The sequence below is a fragment of the Aedes albopictus genome, chromosome 2 (assembly GCF_035046485.1).
Source record: "Aedes albopictus strain Foshan chromosome 2, AalbF5, whole genome shotgun sequence".
NCBI classification, from domain to species: Eukaryota; Metazoa; Arthropoda; class Insecta; order Diptera; family Culicidae; genus Aedes; species Aedes albopictus.
The window spans coordinates 354,803,650-354,816,516 of NC_085137.1; the positions used below are offsets into that span (position 1 = coordinate 354,803,650).

At 38.6% G+C, this 12,867-nt stretch overlaps 1 protein-coding gene across 3 annotated transcripts; it reads right to left on the bottom strand.

Annotated features, from left to right (window-relative positions):
* Positions 1–81: 81 nt before the first annotated feature.
* LOC115254106 (basic salivary proline-rich protein 1) lies at positions 82–11,760 on the bottom strand. Of its 3 annotated transcripts, none has more exons than XM_029866437.2 (7): positions 11,498–11,760; positions 11,208–11,421; positions 11,027–11,126; positions 10,855–10,960; positions 10,480–10,536; positions 6,665–7,197; positions 82–264 (listed from the first exon to the last, which is right to left on the bottom strand). In XM_029866437.2, exons 1-7 carry the CDS (start codon positions 11,631–11,633, stop codon positions 226–228), a joined length of 1,185 nt encoding a protein of 394 aa, XP_029722297.1. In that variant the 5' UTR covers positions 11,634–11,760; the 3' UTR covers positions 82–225. The 3 variants fall into 3 exon arrangements, with proteins under 3 accessions (XP_029722297.1, XP_029722294.1, XP_029722296.1); XM_029866434.2 differs by lacking the exon at positions 82–264 and adding an exon at positions 6,084–6,375 and having other exon boundaries at positions 11,498–11,757; XM_029866436.2 differs by lacking the exons at positions 82–264; positions 10,480–10,536 and adding an exon at positions 6,084–6,375 and having other exon boundaries at positions 11,498–11,756.
* Positions 11,761–12,867: the final 1,107 nt, after the last annotated feature.

Here is a 12,867-nt window from a genome sequence, read left to right on the forward strand (position 1 = left end):
GCACCAGTAGTTCACATAGGTAGGTATACCTCTAAGTCCCAACACATACAAAAAGGTATAGAGTTTGTTGTGTCTAAATACTGTCGCCGTACACGATCGATGCGATGCCGCGCTGCCATATTTATTTTGGTACTTCTATGTGATTGCGCACCACTGTGTATGTGGTTGTTGCTGTCACCGGTGTAGGAAGCCCCGGAGACTGTTCCGATGGTGGGCTGAATTAATTCAATTCTGCTCGGACAAATCGAGGGGTTGATGGATGTTCTGAAAAGACATACAAACCTTATTTATTTTGGTCAATCTTGCAGACTATTTATAATAAGAATATGGTAAGAGAGGTAGATGGGTCTACTAAAAAATAGATCCCTAGAATTATATAAATACAAATTAAATTTCTTTGTTTTCTACCAAGATTCTTAAATATACTAGTTAGTTATGATATAAGATTTTAGAAAGGCTATGAAATTTAAAACCTGTTTCTTAACAAGCAATGCAGGCGTAATTTTTTTGTTGAAGAAAAACCGAGTGTTCTGTTATCTGATCCATCTTTTTAAAAATGAGCCGAGGCATGGTGTGTCACTTTCTTGCGTTTATGTATATCATGAGGTCGCCATGCACCACTCATTTAGGGTCAATCTTATAAAAATTATCCTCTGTTAGTAAAGTATCGTAACAAAAGTGAATGTAACATGCTGCCACATTAACCCTTTATAAGGCAGTGGCAACTATATTGCCACCTCATAACAATATTTTTTTCTGCTCACTTAGAAAATCTTCCCAACTTCTGTTTTAATTATTGGACACATTTGGCATTTGTTATCACTCATTATTTTTTTGAGTCGTAAAAACATGAATTGGCTATTTTAGAACAAAATGTCTGTGAGAAAAGTGCCATTTTCGAGTCAATGAAGGTTTATAGGCTCGAACTTTTGTTGTGACGAATAAATCAATAACACAGCGTAACAAAAATTAACTTTTGGTTTGTCTTAGGAGCAAACTAATGTGTCTCTGACAGATTTTGGGCCGCTGAATCCGAATCCGGGCTCCGATTTGCTCTAGCACGTCACAATTTTAAGTTATACCTCAATTTATAGCGCAAAATAAGCGATTTTAGGCTTTTTTGACTGCAAGCCATTAAGCATGGAAATATATTTTTTTACCAATCAAAGGATTAATTGCTCAGTTAACATCTAAATTAACGACTTATGCAAAATATTTTGTTTCAAATCGAATTTGAGAGTTTAAAGCGATGTATTTGCCTTCCTCTCTAAATCGGAAGCCGATCGAATCGCTCTTGGAGAAGCTGAGTCAACCTACAAATCTCTTCTGCAATCTACCTACAACTAACCGTTGTAGGTAGATTGCAGAAGAGATTCAAGCCAGCGTCAAGCAGGACCCTAATCGCTTCTGGGATTTCGTGAAATCACTGAAATCCTCGGCACGCGTCCCTTGCAACATTAGCTACAGCGAAAACCGGGCTAGTTGTAATGGTGAAGCCGCTAACCTTTTCGCCGAATTCTTCGAGAATGTTTTCTGCAAATCGTCTCCCGTACCTCGCCAAGACTGTTTTTCGCATATCCCTTCGTACAATATCAACTTTCCAGTTATCCAGTTTTCTCCGGAAGATGTGCTCAATGTTATTTGTACCCTTGACTCCAAGAAAGGATCCGGAACGGACGGCATACCACCACTGCTTCTAAAAAAGTGCGCAGCTGAACTCGTAATCCCTATAACACTTCTCTTCAATCGATCGCTTAGTGAAAGGACATTCCCTTCCGCTTGGAAAATTGCAACCATCGTTCCCATTCACAAATCAGGAAATGTGAACCAAGTTGAGTACTATCGTGGTGTATCCATTCTATGTTGCTTGAGCAAAGTTTTTGAAAAGCTGATGCATAATGTTCTCTACACTGTTGCCGCGCCTTTAATCTCTGAAAACCAACACGGTTTCATGAAACGCCGCTCAACGTCAACTAACCTGATGTGCTACGTTCCTTCACTGATTAACGAAATGGAAGCTGGAAGACAAGTGGACGCAGTGTACGTCGACTTTGCAAAAGCATTCGATACGGTGCCTCATATTTTGATAATCGAAAAACTCAAGCGCATCGGCTATCCTGACTGGCTTTCGGAATGGGTCTTCTCATATCTCACCGGTCGTTCGGCACACGTAGTTGTCAACTCGCCAACACCTCAAGGCAGCGTGTTGGGTCCACTGTTATTTAACATATTTATAAACGATTTGTGCTTACTCCTTTCATCGTTCAAACTTTCGTTTGCCGACGACCTCAAATTCTATCGCGTAATATGTTCGCCGGCCGATTGCGACGCTTTGCAAGAGGACATCAATGCCTTATTGGTCTGGTGTAGCGACAATGGTATGCGTGTCAATTACGCAAAATGTAAAGTCATATCCTTCACTCGCGCAAACAATCCCGTTTGTCACCAGTACAGCATAGAATCTGCAAACCTGGAGCGTGTTACCTCTATCTGTGATTTGGGAGTTACTCTTGATGCTATGTTACGGTTCAATGTGCACGTGCGAATTACTACCGCTAAAGCCTTCTCAGTTCTAGGGCTAATCCGGCGTCATGCCTCTGAGTTCACTGATATCTACGCCTTGAAAACACTCTATTGCAGTTTAGTGCGAAGCATCCTAGAGTATGCTGCCCCTGTCTGGTCTCTTTATTACGCCGCACCGACACTATCCATTGAACGCGTGCAGAAAAAAGTCATTCGTTTTGCGCTACGCTTACTCCCTTGGAATGACCCGAACAATCTCCCTGACTACTCAGATCGTTGTAAATTGATTAGCTTGGAACTGCTGTCGGTTGGGCGTGTAGAGTTACAACGTCTTCTTGTCTTTGACATTCTAACCGGTACCATTGATTGTCCTACTCTTCTAGAACACTTTCCTTTTTACGTTCCTCCGCGGCAACTTCGACATGTCCCCATGTTCGTTGTCCCTTTCCACCACTCTAATTATGGTTATAATAATCCAATTGTTTCTTGTATTCGCGCATTCAATGTTGTTTCTGAAGAATTCGACTTCGATATGTCCAAAACTGTTTTTAAAAATCGAATAAGAAGAATTGTTTAGTTTTAAGTAATTGTAAATTAGTATTAAGTAGTTCAGTCTGTACGATTTTTTTTTCGAAGACGGTGAATAATAATAATAATAATAATAATAATAATAATAGTATGTTAAGTACGATATTTCCCATACAAGTCACCCTCCAAAAGTTGCATGCAAGTTTACATACTTACTTAAAATGCTTAAAACTATAAAATTTGATTTGGTAAAACGAAATATTTTGTATGAGTCATTAATTTAATATCCAAATTAATGACTCATACCAATTTATCCTTTGATTGCTTAAAAAATATATTTCCATGCTTAATGACATGCAGTAAAAAAGCCCAAAATCGCATATTTTGCCCTATGAATTGAGGTATAGCTCAAAATTGTGACGTGCTTGAGCAAATCTGAGCTCGGATTCGGATTCAGCGGCCCAAAATCTGTCAGAGACACATTAGTTTGCTCTTGAGGCAAAAAAAATGTTGCGCTGTGTAATCTATTGATGGCGAATAGAAGTTATGTGTTCCTTCTACACGTGAGCAAAATTTCAAATTGTTTGCTTCACTACTCTTAAAAACTCAGCTTTTTGAAAATTCGTACTTAAATAAATGATCATGTACTAAAATGACAATATCTTTCAAACTAATCATCCAATCGTGTCTCAATTCATACAATATTAGAGTAATTACCTGTAAAAAAAATCAGCATGGTTGATCAACGCATTACGAAGCTACAGAATTTTAAACTATATTGCCGAAAAACTGAAATTAAGACCAATTTTTCACATACAAAATCGATCTTTGATTTTTTTGAAAATAAACCCGTTTTTGTTCATCACACCACATGTGCATTATATTCCAATGTAGTATGAGTTGATTTCGTGCCTGGGTTTCTCGGCCTTATAAAGGGTTAAAAAACTTTCATTTCATAAAGTTTTTATATGGGTGTACCGTGTAGCTGAAATCACGTTCTGAAAAAATATTTCCCTCACTGCGCTGCAGGGCAGCATGGGAACTGTTCAGGGCAAACAGCGGGAGAAATATCCAACAGTAAAACCCGTAAAAAATCCATTTTGACAAAACAGAATAAACTGAACTATACTTTGGTAAATAAAAGTTATTTTGTTTTTAAAAATGAATAGTTTACGTGATTCCGTGAAAAAGTAATCCAGTGAGCGGTGAATGGATGCATGAGCGGTAATAGGAGCCAAGAGATAACAATCTTGAATATTTTTTTTTTCGGTTGTAAACATATTTTACGAACGTTTCATGTTTTTTCTATTATGACAACATAATTGTGAGTTGTTAACGTAAATTAATGTGCAATATTCGCAACCTCTGTTTTTTAATGTCATATACTTTACGAAAATGCCGTTAAATGAGCGGTGAATGGGGACCTCACGGTATTCTTCTCTTCAACTGTTTATTGAGCAATTTTTCTTAGCCTGCCATTGTATTGTGTGGCAAAGCACAATCATGATATTGGCCTCCCAAAGCGAGGTTAAGATTGTGAAATCCCATTTATTTTAGTGATTGAGTCGTACCAGATTAAATTTTTTGTGGGATTGGGGTAGAAAAATGGTTTTATTGGTAAATCTACCAAAAAATTGATGATTAAACTGATTTCAAACTTCCAAATTTTCACGACATAACCTTTACTTTTGAGGGCAAACGTCTTGATATCCCGCTTCAACAGTGCATCAAAACTTCAGACGCACAAATCTCAAGAAGCAAGCTTCAAACAACAGTGCATTTTATTATTCTGTTCTTGCTCACTTGGAATAACATAGCATAGCATAGGCGATTGTACACATCGTGGGTGGCTATACAATGCTAAGCTTCGTATGTTTTGAAAAATCTAACACGTGGTGTCGCTAAAATAACGTTTAGGATTAACGCCTTTTTCTACGTGTTAGATTTGGTCGAAACAAGCATCACATTGCATACCTGGCCACGTCCTTGCAATCGCTAGGAAAGGGTAGGAATATTAGTTTAACGTCTACTTGAAGATACAGGGTACCGAAACTAGCTCCATAGACGTTAAGGAAAAGGAATTTGAGTTAGGTAGTAGGGTGGGATTGTCATGAGGATCTCTGTTCGACAATTTGAAGCACAATTGACATTTGATGGATGGTTTACAGATCTGTTCAATGAACTTACCTTGATATTTCTGAATGAAAGTATATTAGTATACAAAAACAAAAAAATAAATAAATAACATATACATCTGCATATCAATACCAAAGATATTGGAGGGGCCGAAGGATTGAGGCAGCCAATCAATGTTTGACAAACACAAGATTGAAGAGGAAAAAATAAATAATTAAAAACAGAAATCGTTCGCAGTAAAAGTCAAAACATTCAAAAACAGAAACATTACAAAAACACATCAAGTTTCAATCCATGCTCCCACTTTAGGCAGGAAAATAGCAAAATTGAAACTTGATGTGGTAGATCTTACGCCGTAACGCTTCATTCCAAGATGATCTACCCACGTTACGGGACATATTCTGTTCTTCCTCACTAGAAATAAGCTTAAAATAAGAAGCTCAGGTGCGCTGGTATTGTTTGCGAAGAGATTTGTGCTTTCGAAATCGTGAGTAGGTGCCAAAATCGGCCATTGCGGTGGTAATTTTGGGATTCTAACAAGTCTGTACTTAATCGCCGTCTCCGGATTGTAAATCCAGACCCCAGAGCCTCATCCATTAGGATATTGATGTTATCAAAATCGATTATAGTAAAACAGAATATAGGATATTTTTTTCTGAAATATAACGAGAATTAGCTCGACCATCAATTCTACCAAAACAAAAAGCATGTTGTTGAATGAAGACAAAGAAAGGCCTAGTGGATTAGCTGCTTGATAAGGAAGGGGAGTGCTTAAAATGTTATGATAAATAAAATCTAAAAAATAGGTATTGGCATTGAGTCTTGATCAATAACTTATAAATAGGAATAATAATACTAGAATGTCATCTACGACCATAGGATACAAAAACATGATGTTGTATCGATTTCGCAAATCTTATATTATTTCGACTTTTAAAATGTCCATGAACTCACACGGAAACGACAAAGAACCCAACCCCTATTGAGGATCTATCCCCTAATTACCCGGATACTAACGGCATTCCTCTGGGCAGACCATACATAATTCCATACAAGGAAAATCTCGCCGCCTCTTTAATAGCGATGTCTTTGATAGTGTATCTGTGGCGCTGGCGGCTGCTGAAGATTAGGCATCTGCTGTGGTCTAGCCGGCGGATAGCCCTGCGTAATACTGCCTCCTTTTGGCATCTGAATGAGCGCACAAAAAGGCAACACATTCGACATTTGAGAGAGTTGGTAGAAAACGAAAGAACAAAATACGGAATCTCTTTGGTATGGTTGTTGTGAAAGTTTAACGTGTTCGAAAAGCGATGTGATGCCAAGGATGGGTGATTATGGAGGGATTAGGTAAGCCCATTGCCAAAATAGGTTAGAAAATGGTGTAAAAGAAATTATATACAAAGCTGAAGGTGGATGAAAATGCATGGAATGAAAGCGTGGTTGTTTAAAAATAACTGCTCAGATCAATAGCGCTTACTTGCTGGTTGGCAGCGATAGCATGCATCGGTATGCCTGCTGGACGAAGTGCCGAATTGTACACCATCCCTTCCGGTAGGTGCGTCGTTGGCGGAGGCGGTTGTTGCGGTGGTTGCTGGGGTTGACGTAGATCTTTGCGGTCATCGTGTTTCAGCTCGATGTGGTACGGGACGCCGCGATCCTGCGGTATCTTCTCGATGGTAATGGCCTTCAGTTGGGGCGGAGGACCTGGATTTTGCGGTGGCTGAGGCATTCCTTGCTGGTCAAGGGTAATGTGGTAAACATTGCCGGGTGCAGGACCTGGCCCAGGGCCCGGTTTGATCAGTTCGGGAGCCTTTTGGGGTCCGGGCGGAACTGGGCCTTGCTGTGAGGCCAGATCGACATGGTAAGACTGACGGATCGACATTGGCAGCCCACCCTGATAGGGCGGGTAGATGATCTGCGGTTGCGGCGGCTGACGGTTGTCCGGTTGGTTCGGTGGTTGCGGAGCATTAGCCGGATAGAATAGTGTTCCCGGTGGGCAGTACTGCGACTCTGAAAACACACGCAAACGAGAGTAGTCATTTGCACTGGGGCTTAGGAAGTAGCAAGCGAAGCAGATAGGTTAAAAATCCGTTACAAATGTGGGAAAGCCTTTTTGTCCTGTTAAATGGTTGCGGCTTGGTTAGTTACTCGTTCACTATTGGATGAGGGATAAAAGTCGATCAACAACAATCACAATGCTGTTCTGGTTCATTGGAAAGAGAGTCCATGTGAGTGACTTAGCTATTTACATTTAGAACACACAAACTTGGTAATCATCTGATGCGGGCTTCAATATAGTAATACTCTCGTTTGTCCAGGTATTCAATTACTTAAAACCACAATCTTATTTATTAGTTCTTTGGCTATAATGTTCAAATATTTTTGAAATACGAATTGAATACGATTTGATTTTCTTTTAACGCATAGATTTTGGAATGTTATCTGGCAAAAAGGCATTTTAGATGTTCTCTAGGTAATCTAATGAGATTCCACTTGGTTATCTCTTGGAATTCGATGGAAAGTTTTTATTTGAATACCTGAAAGAGTTCCTGATTTATCGGATTTCTTTAGGAGTAGTTTATGGTAGACTCACTCTTTGAAGTTCTTTCTGGAATATAAACGGGAATTTGTACACCTTTTTTCAGAAATTTATCCCGAAATTCCTTGTAAGGTTTCTATATGCATTCTTTCTGAGCTTCTTGCAGGAGTTCCTTCTGATTTTCTTTCAGAAGTTCTTCCTGGGGTTTCTCTAAAATTGTTTTCTGGGATTCGCCAGGAGTTCTTTCTAGGATTCCTAAATAGGTTCCAGAAAATCCTTCCCTATCAATCATATTCGGATTTCCTTTATAGTGCTTTATCTGAACAAATCGATATCGATCGATATCGAAAATTTTTCAATGGTTGACCGGGTTCCAATGGAACTTTGTCAGGAGTTTCATCTGGGATTCCTACTGGAATTCATTCATGACATCGTTCTTAGATTTCTCCAAAAGTTTTCATTGGATTCCTTCCAGAATCGTATTTGATCCAAGATTTATTATTTACTGGGGTTGCTCCAATAGTTCCTTCTGGGAATTTACCAGGAGTTGCGAATACTCCAAGATTCTCTTGAAATCCTGCAGGAGTTGCTTCTGGAAATCCTTCATAATTTCCTTTTGGTAATCTTCCAGTAGTTCTTCTAAGAAATCCTCCTGGTGTTACAAGGGGAGTTCCTTCTTAAAATCTTTTAAATTTCTCGGAGTATCTGACTGCTCTTTCGCTGGTTCTTTCTGAAGTTTTTTTTTTCTGGGAATGCTTCAGAAGGTCCTTTTGAAAATTCTATAGGAGTTACTTGTGAGGAGTTACTTGTGGTAGTTTAACCTAAGTATTTTGGGAATCTTGTAAGAATTATGTCTAGGAATCTTACAGGAGTTTCGGCTAGGAATTATCCATGAAGTAATAGTTGGAATCATTTAGGAGTTTATTCTGGAAATCTTCCAGAAGCTACTTTTGGAAACCCTCCTTGAGTTTCTTCTGGGAATCGCCCAAGAATTCCTTTGCAAATTCTCCAGGAGTTCCTTCTGAAAATTCTTCATGAGTTCCTACTTGTGCATTAGTTGACTCGTGATTTTACTCATTGGTTTATCTCTTGGTGTTCTTATTGTTTACATCAAAGTTGTAGGCATTCACATAGAAGATTCTGGAGGGTTTCATGAAAAAAAATACTAAAAAAGAATCAGGAAAATCCATAGAAAGCATTCGAGCCGGATTCCTAGCAGAACTTCCTGGAGGAATCCCCAGATGGATTTTCTGGAGAAACCCCCAGCAGAAATTCATGGAGATAGCTCCAGCAGGAATTCGTGGAAAAATCTTCAGCAGAATTTCTTGACAGACTATTCAAATGGCATCCCTGGAGTAATCTACAGATGGAATTCCTAAATAGATCCACAGACAGAGTTTCTGGTGGTATATTCATAAGAAATTCTCTGAGCAATCCTTTGATTCTCTGTAGCAATCCATCGAAAAAGTTTCTTTAAGAACCCAGCAGGAAATCCTCTGGAGGAATCCTCAGAAGGAATCCCCTGAAGGAACACCAGTGAAGTTTCTCTAAAACGAGGAAGTTAAAGGAAACAACAACAAAACACACAACTTGCTGGACTATTCGGGTGGTTCCATCGTACGGGGTGATTCAGATCCCCGGGTAATCGTGTGTACGTCGTGTATATTTAGAACTTGCTAGAAAGGGTTAAAATTGATCGTGAAACAAACAATATAACAAATAGATGAACGTCGATACCAACAAAATACTGTTCCGTGTTTCACGGAACTGACCCTAAACTTTTTGATAGAAAAAAGGAATTTGTTAACCTTCCGTAACTCGCGCGTTGACCACCACCATCAGCACAATGCTGTGTACAAAGACAATTTCAAGAAACAATAACGATTATAATCATATTATTTCATCATTTTTAACAGTTTTCTGTTCAATGGGCAAAAAGTATCACGCCTTTTTTATCCTAAAATATGAGAAGAAAGGCTTACACTAAATTCAACTGTTTTCGGCTGGTTTCAACACAAGTAGAAAAAGCTCTATGCAAGCACCGAAAACAAACCCACTATAGGAAAAGGGTGGCGAAATGTAATCCGTTTAGTGGAGGTTCTTCAAAACTAGGATTTTCTATAAGTTTGCATTACAAAACGAACATTTTTTTATACTGAATCCATGACATGCAAAACGTTCATTTTCTAAACCATAGATTCTTGTTTTTGTGTAGATAAATATAAATCTAAAAATAGTTTAAGGGAACGTCCATAAATTACGTCACGCTTTTAGGGGGGAGGGGGGGGTTCAGCAGAGTGTGACAACCCATACAAAAATTTCAGAGGTCTCATACAAAAAGTGTGACATAGGGGGGAGGGGGGTTGAAAATGGGCAATTTTTGCGTGACGTAATTTATGGACGCTCCCTAACCAGAAAGTGCAAAAATCACAAACATTGTAGAATTTTGATAGGAAATTAATATCTGTTCACCTGTACACAAGACATAAAGTAAAATCGCCATATCCTTAAAAAAAATCTATATCTACAGACATTAAAACACATAGAAACACAGCCAGTGAAATAAAAGGAACAAACTAACACAGCGATTAACAAGTTTTGATATTAGCTATGGAAAAAGGTATGCCACGAGATGTGAAAACTCCTTGATGGAGAAGTACTAACATTACTATGTATTATTATGAAAAGGATAGATCGAAAGTAAGGGAGAAAAAGAGAAAAAAGGGCAAAAGATAGCAAAAAAGTTAACTCACTGTTCCACAGAACGGCACGGGCCACTTCACCCGGGCCTCGTCTGCCCTCCTCGAGTTCTGTTTTATTTGTGTCAAATTGTTTAATTTTTTTTTAATAGTAGGTTTACGATTTTTGATTCGAGAATAGAAGGAAAACGATTTGCAGAAGTAAATATATGATGAAAAAAAAGTTTCTCAAATCAAGAATACACTAGTAAAGAAGATTGGCAAAAATTTAGACAAAATGAGGAAGAATAGTAAACGAGATCCGAAACAAATGCTTAACTTGGTCAAAAAGTATGCTACAATCATAAGTGTGAAATCTTCATTCATATATCGGTATTATTCATTTGCATAATGGAATTCTGAGAGAAAGATATCAGAAGGTATACATACTCTGAGGCTGCGGAGGTGGATAAGCTGGGCTAGCGGTTTGCTGTTTGTAATAACCTTGCGGTGAGGGGCTGTGGGTGCGTTTCGCCACGTTTACCGGTGGAGTGGTCTGAAAGTAAATTAAAAATTACTCAATAAAGCTGAAAGAAACAAATAATGTTCATTCTGTGCACACCTTGTGTATCAAATGCGGTTGATGGGGCGGCATCGCCGTAGTCGTCCTTTGTGGCAGATAAGTTTGCTGCTGTGGAATGCTATGCACAGCAAACATTTCCCTGCGAACGAGAAAAAATCGATATTTTAATCACATGGCACCTACCAGAAAATCCGTATAACTAGCTGTAAATGTATCTTACACGGACTCCTTCATCTGCCGTTTCCGGTTGTCGTCCTCGTTGAGCACCTTCTTCAGCTGCAGAAACAGCTGCTGTTTCTCGTTGCGCAGTTCCTGCAGCTGTTTCTCCAGCATCTGGATTTGCTCCTTGGTTTCGCCCAAAGTCATTACGTCCTGTTTTTCCCGAGCTTCCCGTTCCTTCCGGAGTCGTTCCTCCTCGACTTCGGCTTCCAGCTCTAAAATTATGAAGAGGTCACTCGAAACCACCATTTTCACCATCCAAATCCACTTATTCAGTGTATATGTACAAACCTTGCTTCTTGCGTTCGCGTTCCCTCATGATGTGCCTCTTGAGGGCGTTCCAGAGTTGTTCCTCCTTTTCGGTTTTAACTACTGGCTGGGCCGGTGGCTGGGGAGGTACCGTTTTTAGGTACTTTTTTGCACTCATTGTTTTTGATTGTAACGGGGTAGAAATTAACGGGAAATTTCACGGAATATCCTGCGAACAATGTTATCGAAACATTAGCAGCTAAACAAGCTTTTGGGATCGACTGAAAAAAAAATAAATTTTATGCTTGATGGCGTATAGCTGGTGCTAACAGGCTGATTGTTGACATCACGAGTTGAATAAAAAGGCTATGATAATTTACACTGATCGAAATAAATAGTTATTTATGCAATTCAGTATCATAATTTCTATTTTATATAACTCATTTTGGTATCATAATGGCCAACTTTTCCGCACTGGTTCATTATGCAACTGAAATGAGTTGCATAATGAAAAATAGTTTTTTCATTTGAGTTGCATTATGAACATTATTCAACTCATTTGAGTTGCATTATGGACATTATGCAACTCAAATGAGTTGTATAATGAAAAAATCATTGCATAAAATTTTGTATGGAACTCGTTGCAAAACTCGATTTTTTCAGCACTCTTCGTATTTATACAACTCGGCTAGCTGCGTTGGATAAATGTACGACTCGTGCTGAAAAAATCATCTTTTTGCAACTCGTTACATAAATAACTATTATGTAACAAGTTGTGAAATGATGATTTTTACAGCACGAGTCGTACATTTATCCAACGAGGCTTGCCGAGTTGAGTAAATACGACGAGTGCTGAAAAAATCGAGTTTTGCAACGAGTTACATACAAAGCTTTTTGCAATTGCGAAAAATACTCATTTAGGATGTGCCAGTTAGTAAAAAGTGTGCATAAGCAAAGATGCCGAAAAGTGCTACTTATCAGTACTCAAAAGAGTGCCGAAAAGTAGCGCTTTTCGGCACTTTTGATTTAGGGAAGAAAAGTAGGCCGTTATATGATTGCTAAAAGTAGGGAAATAAGCAACGCAATTGCAAAAAAATAAATTTTAAATAAATAAATTTTAAATAAAAAAAAAATTAAATTAGTATTTTACATTAAAAACCACGAAATAAAACAGCAAAGAAGCAACATATTTTAGTCTAGTTGAGACGTGGGATTAAACGCAATCCTCGTAAGTGTGAAACGCAATCCTCATTATATTATGATTAGAGAGCATCATGTTAACCGACGGGCTTAGTGTTCAAGCGGATGTCGCTTCTGATTCATATAGGGTGCTGCAAGCACCTGATCTAACCTCACTTTGTCTGACAGTTCAGCGAGCTTGTTTACAAAGTGTTAGAATTTTTAACGAGCTG